Source organism: Physeter macrocephalus, chromosome 10 (assembly GCF_002837175.3).
Source record: "Physeter macrocephalus isolate SW-GA chromosome 10, ASM283717v5, whole genome shotgun sequence".
In the NCBI taxonomy this organism is placed as follows: domain Eukaryota; kingdom Metazoa; phylum Chordata; class Mammalia; order Artiodactyla; family Physeteridae; genus Physeter; species Physeter macrocephalus.
Window position 1 is genome coordinate 14,892,797 of NC_041223.1, and position 6,647 is coordinate 14,899,443.

Below are 6,647 nucleotides of genomic sequence, written 5' to 3' on the forward strand. Positions count from 1 at the left end.
CTGAACTGAATGAATAAGCATTTTCAGAACTCTAATGGAAAACTGATGAATTCATAAAAGTGTTAACAAAAGATCAACATGAAAAAAAAAATAATTACATGGCACTGAGTGAACTGATGAGCATGATTATAATTTTTGTGACTTTCTGTTTGAAAAAAAAAAAAATCCCACAAGGACTCAGAGGCAAAAAATATACAAATCAATTTTCACTGCAAAGTAAAGGAGCTGTTACAGTGGAGGATTACTGGACTGAATGTCAATATTATGACATAGTATGAGTGTGTTTCGTGTTTGGTAATTGCAATCACTGTTGCTTTTGTTGTGGTCATCCATTTACAATGCTTGGTGTCAGTTTATTTATCTCTTGTAAAAATAAAATACAGTGTGTGTGTGTGTGTGTGTGTGTGTGTGTGTGTGTGTGAAAAAAAAATTCAGGAGAACAGAGAGAGATTATCACTTTCCATACCTCTGTGCTTAAATTTTTACAAGTGTGTTACTTAAACTTTTTGTTTTGAAGATTTAAAGAATACAAACCATAATGTTATTAGGGGTTTTCTATGGGTTGTGGGAAAATGGTAGTTTTTGTTTTCCTCCTTAAACTTGTCTGTGTTTTCCAAATGTAAAAGCAAATGAATATATCGTTCCAATTAGTTTAGTATCACCATGAATTTGCTTTCTCCTTAAAACCTAAAGAACAGAAGAAATGTTATCAAATGTAATAAAAAAAATGTTATAAGCATTAACTCTATAACATTATTCTGTACTGAGGGAGTCAGTTATAATTTCAGGTTAATCTTCCTTTTCTTCTAGATGAAGCATGTGATGCAAGTTCTTGAAAAACATGAAATTCAGCCCTATGAAATTGCATTGGTACAATGGGAGAATGAAGAGCTTAACTACTCAAAAACAGAGTAAGCAACTTTTTATCAAATTTATGAAAAGGGCCCTTGGAATAAGTAGGTACAGCAGTAGAGAAGATAATTTATTAATTTGGAGACTAATTTTTTTTTTTTTTTTTTTTTTTTTTGTGGTACGCGGGCCTCTCACTGCTGTGGCCTCTCCCGTCACGGAGCACAGGCTCCGGACGCGCAGGCTCAGCGGCCGTGGCTCACGGTCCCAGCCGCTCCGCGGCATGTGGGATCTTCCCGGACCGGGGCACGAACCCGCGTCCCCTGCATCGGCAGGCGGACTCTCAACCACTGCGCCACCAGGGAAGCCCTGGAGACTAATTTTAAGAAAAAAGTTATTGGTACAAATACAAAGCTGAAACAATTAATAAATATTAGTGGATAGATATTATTTTTATAGCGTCTCGGGCTACCCATAAATTAAAACAAGTAGATAGTATAACCCTAAAATAGTAAGTTTCCCAAGCAGCCAAAATCGGTAATATAGTGTGCCTTCGTTAGAATGAACCTGTTAAATTATTCTAGTAAAGTCTTAAGTAAATCCTTTTTGCTTTCTTCCCATTGACTTTGAGTATAAAAAGTATAAAGTATAATGACGGGGTGCTCTAAGAGAACCACTCATGGAAATGGGGGTACCACTGCTGTACCACTCTCAGGTCACATGTATGGGTAGGCAACGTACTGGCCAATTTCCATGTCAGAGCAAGGGTGCAAAAATGAGGAGGGACGTTAGGGCGGAGAGAGAAGGCAGAAAGAACAGGATTTTAAAAGGTCTTTTCTCTCAGGGAGGTACTGGTCTAGTGGAATGTGAGAAGGAGAAAAAGTCTTTGTATTGAGAAAGGAAGTGACACAAGCAGAGCTTTAGGGAAATTTGGAAGAGACACCAGCTATAGAAAAACTAATTGGGATAAGAGCTAAGAGATAATAGCCAGCGATGAGCTTTCCTGTATCATCTTCTCGTCCACCAACCTTTGTCCATATCTTCTGGTCTCACGTCTCTCGTGAAGGTTTAGCCTATACTCTTCCTATTTGCTTGTGATGCGTACATTCCCGAATTCCCTCCCTTCCCCCTCCTCCCCAGTCGCTCCAGAGTTCTCTACCTATACATCTTGGTTTGTCACAGCTGCCTCATCTCCCTCCCCATCCTCACCATGTCCATGTGATTTCAGATTATACTGTGTATAGTTACATAGTTTTATATTCAGCATTTTTTCACTTAGCGAATTATTGTAGTCATTTTCCCTTTTCTACTAAATAGCCTTTCAAAACATGCTTGTTCATTTTTGTTGTGTGAATTCCTATAAATGAACCGTTCTTCTGTTGAACATTTAGTTTCGTTCCTGATTTCTTACTATTCAACATTTGACCATAGAAAGGTTTTTTTAAAATGTATATCTCTATTCATTTGTCTTTTTTCTTTAATAAGTTTATTTATTTATTCAATTATTTATTTACTTATGTCTGCGTTGGGCCTTCGTTGCTGCGCGCAGGCTTTCTCTAGTTGCGGTGAGCGGGGGCTACTCTTCGTTGCAGTTCACGGGCTTCTCATTGTGGTGGCTTCTCTTGTTGCAGAGCACGGGATCTAGGTGCATGGGCTTCAGTAGTTGTGGCTCTCAGGCTCAGTGGTTGTGGCGCACGGGCTTAGTTGCTCCGCGGCATGTGGGATCTTCCTGGAGCAGGGCTCGAATCCATGTCCCCTGCATTGGCAGGCGGATTCTTAACCACTGTTCCACCAGGGAAGTCCCCATAGAAAGTTTTTTGTACACAAATCTTTCCTTGCATCTTTGATTATTTCCTTAGGATAAATTCCTAGAAGTGGAATTACTTGGATCATAGGGTATAAGAACATTTGTAAGACTCTTGATGCAGATTGCCAAAATGACCTCTAGACAGATTATAAAGATTATTTTTCAAAAGAAAAAAAGTACTTTTTGCGATTTAGAAACTACTTTCTTTTTTTCCTTCTTTTCTCAGGGGACAGTCAAAACTTCACAGAGGGGAAATCAGGTTAAATTCAGAGCTAGATTTAGATGACGCCATTCTAGAGAAATTTGCTTTCTCAAATGCTCTTTGCCTTTCAGGTAAGTTACTACTACTTATCAGAGACGGTATCACATAGTTTTCATTTCATCGAGGGAAGTTGAAATATTTAGTAAAGACTTTGACATGTTTTCGCAGAGTACTCAGCAAAGCCTTATAATTCCTTCTCCTTTTTTTCCCCTCCAAGAGAAAAATATATGTAGTATGGAGTATAATGTATAGTATCTGTGCTACAGTTATTCATTCCTTATTAATGGTATTGATAAAGCTTACCTCTTCAAAAATATTCTTTTATGTTGTTGCTGTTATTATTATTATTATCACTACCTTTGTTTTCCCCTCTCCTTGTCTCTGAGATTGTTAGTCTTAGATTGTCTCTAATCCAGGCAGAGAAAGCACAGCCTTCTGTGATTGGGCACAGGCCTCTGTGCAGAAAAATACACTCTGGTTTTTCACAGGAATGGGACAGAGAGTCACAGTGGCTCTGTTTTTTCGGCAAGATCCATACACCTGAATAGAACTGTAGAAGTTCTCTAAGAAATGTTCCTGCCACCAGTCTGCACTAGGCTACTGCTGTGGCAGACTGCACATACCGTCCAGGAGGCTTCGGGACTTCGGAGCTGTACCCGCAACCCAGAGGAGTGGAGGGAAGGTCAGGAAGGCCTGATTTCTGCCCCTCTACAGAGCCACCCTTCGTTCCTCTCAGCTTCTGAGATGCAGTATGAGAAAATCAGGGATTCTACCCAATGTAGCTTTGGTCTGCCAGCAGGGCTTGGAAATCCACTCACTTTCTTCTGTCTCTTTCTACTTAGTGCCATCTTTTGTAATAATAAGTAACGATTCTTAAATTTCAGTCTCAGATTTTTTGGACATCTGCTTCTTAAACTATTGTTGAAATGGCAGTGAAGGTACTGTGTACTTTTACATTTTTTAGAAACGTGAATATGATAAATGTTCTGTTGTTAATTTTTTTTCCCCCAGTGAAACTGGCTATCTGGGAAGCATCACTGGATAAATTTGTTGAATCTATTCAGTCGATTCCAGAGGTAATTATACCAATTTTATGCTTGTTTTCAAGGATTGAGTTCTATTGGGGAAAAATACAAATTTCCCACTACAATGATGAATTTAGAAGTACAATAAAGTAATAATAAACATTAAGAAAGCTGCACTGAATTTAAGCAGGAATAAAAAAAACCCAGTTACATATAAAATGATAAAATAAGAAACCTTTTAAAACTGAAAATTCAAATTACTTTTCTCTAATGGTATAATATTTTTAATGTAACTGAATTGAAGGGAAATAAAATGAAATGTTTCCTCTCTAAGGAAGGAAATTATGACCACTTTTCTCGATTAAAAAGTGTCTTGACAAATTACAAGGAAAATAGTGGCATGAAAAATGCATCTAAAATTATATCAAAACTTCAGAATACATTAAAAATCATGCTTACTGTAATTAACTTTGTTTTTACTGTGAAAGAATAATTATACTAGGGAAAAGAGCCCCTGGTTTTTCATTAAGAGATTAGGAATGTACATCATAGAAAATGCTAGTGAAAAGGGAAACCTGTGTATGTATGTATCTATTTTCCCCCTCCCAAATAGGCTTTAAAAGCTGGGAAGAAAGTGAAACTATCTCATGAAGAAGTTATGCAGAAAATGGGTGAACTCTTTGCCTTAAGGTAAAATTTTCTCTGTAAATGAAATATTTCATATATTTAACAATCTCCATATCCCTGTAGCTCTACAGTAAAGAGCAAACATTTGTATCTTTATGGGAATTGCAGCTGTTTTTCTTTCATTCATTATAAGCATGGAGAACTCTTACCCATTAGAAGCAGTTGGGCTATATTAGGACTGTACTGGAAGAAATTGTGCATGTGCAAGAGAGACCATAATTACTCTATGTTGAACCTACGTCAGCGAGCGTAGTAGGTGTTCTTCAAAGGTGGAAAGATGCATTCTAGAATTTGGAGAAGGGTAATTCTCAGCAAAAGTATATCACTGCATCATAATGCTGAATAGACCTAATTGCTACGGAAAAGTGATGTGTACCATATTTCATTGACTCGTGAGACACCATAAGATGCCACAAGAAAGTGAAAATGCTGCCCACTATCATATGAGACGGCTTCCCTGGTGGCGCAGTGGTTGAGAGTCCGCCTGCCGATGCAGGGGACACGGGTTCGTGCCCCAGTCCGGGGAGATCCCACATGCCGCGGAGCTGCTGGGCCCGTGAGCCGTGGCCGCTGAGCCTGCGCGTCCGGAGCCTGTGCTCCGCAACGGGAGAGGCCACAACAGTGAGAGGCCCGCGTACCGCAAAAAAACAAAAACAAAAACAAAACGTATGAGACAATGCTTTTTTATCACAGAATTTTAATTTTGCACTACGGAAATAGCTCTTTCAGTCTTACTTGGATGTAGATTTATCACAGTTCCTCTTGGGCATACATAATAAGGAAAGAATAAGAGAAATAAGTCATCTAAGGCAATGATAACTAAGTCTCAACTGCCACCTGTAAGACATCATCAATTTTAAAGATGCCTCCCATTTTCAGAGATGTTAAAATGGGAAGAAGAGTGCCTTAAAATTGATGAAATATAATAGTACATCATTTAAAATTAAGTTAAAAGGCCTTCAGTTTATTTTATTCTTGTAGTTTTCCCAAGATTTATGGAATGAAACACCTGAATCTTGGTGTTATTCTCACTAGGCAGGAGTCTCAGTGTTTCGGCCCTTGTCGTGTGTGGGGTGAGTTACTGGAGTTCTTGTCAATAGTCTACCTAAGAGTTGCTTTTCCACATTCTCCTTAGTTACTTGCCCTGGAGAGGAGAAGTGGTCCAGTGTTGCGTCATCTAGGCCCTTCCCAAAGCTCAGCGACCCTAACTCAGGGCACCAACAAAAATAAAAAGCCCTGCATGAGAGCGTCCTGCGGCACAGCTAAAGCCTGGAGCTCGCTAAGGAATGGGGGAGACAGACTCCTCTCCCCTCTTCTCTTGGTCATGCGAGCAGAATTTGATATCGCGAATTATCATACCGGGACTCAGAAATTAGGACTTTATATACTTAGGTTTGTGAATAGTTTTGTAGAGTCTTACTGTTGTTATCCTAAGTTTTCGTCTCTTTACAATGAGTGCTTATGTGTTATTCAAAGGAATGTGGCGAATCTATGACGAGAAATAGAAGTAGAAATGTGGCAGTCACAGATTATACATGGTATGATCCTACTTGTAAGCAAACAACATAAATATTCATCTCTATCGTGATGTGTATACCTACTACCAGACACATAGGTGTATGTGCACGCGCACACATACACGTGCGCATGTGCGCATGGAAGCAGATCTGGAAGGACACAGGAGAGCATTGGCGGGGCCGAAAGGATTTGAGTTGTTAGGGTAAGGGGCCTCCCAGTGTTTTCTGAGTTCTTCTCTAGGGGTTTTTCTTTTTTATAGTGAACAGCTATTTATGTGTTACTTCTATAACATAAATTTTTGTTTAAGAGCAAACTCAGGCCTCATATTTTAAAAAGGTAGAAATAGGGCTTCCCTGGTGGCGCAGTGGTTGCGCGTCCGCCTGCCGATGCAGGGGAACCGGGTTCGCGCCCCGGTCTGGGAGGATCCCACGTGCCGCGGAGCGGCTGGGCCCGTGAGCCATGGCCGCTGGGCCTGCGCGTCCGGAGCCTGTGCTCCGCA

At 39.8% G+C, this 6,647-nt stretch overlaps 1 protein-coding gene across 6 annotated transcripts in view; it reads left to right on the forward strand.

Annotated features, from left to right (window-relative positions):
- Positions 1–6,647, forward strand: part of RMND1 (required for meiotic nuclear division 1 homolog) — a 46,931-nt gene that overhangs the window by 26,131 nt on the left and 14,153 nt on the right. For all 6 annotated transcript variants that reach the window (XR_003681384.2, XR_008618329.1, XM_024122668.2 and 3 more), the window contains 4 exons: positions 811–911; positions 2,883–2,989; positions 3,930–3,994; positions 4,557–4,633. Coding sequence is in view for 4 of the 6 variants with exons in the window: in XM_024122668.2 (XP_023978436.1) it covers positions 811–911; positions 2,883–2,989; positions 3,930–3,994; positions 4,557–4,633 (350 nt within the window). In the remaining 2 variants the exon portion in view is untranslated. The remainder of the gene's footprint in view (positions 1–810; positions 912–2,882; positions 2,990–3,929; positions 3,995–4,556; positions 4,634–6,647) is intronic.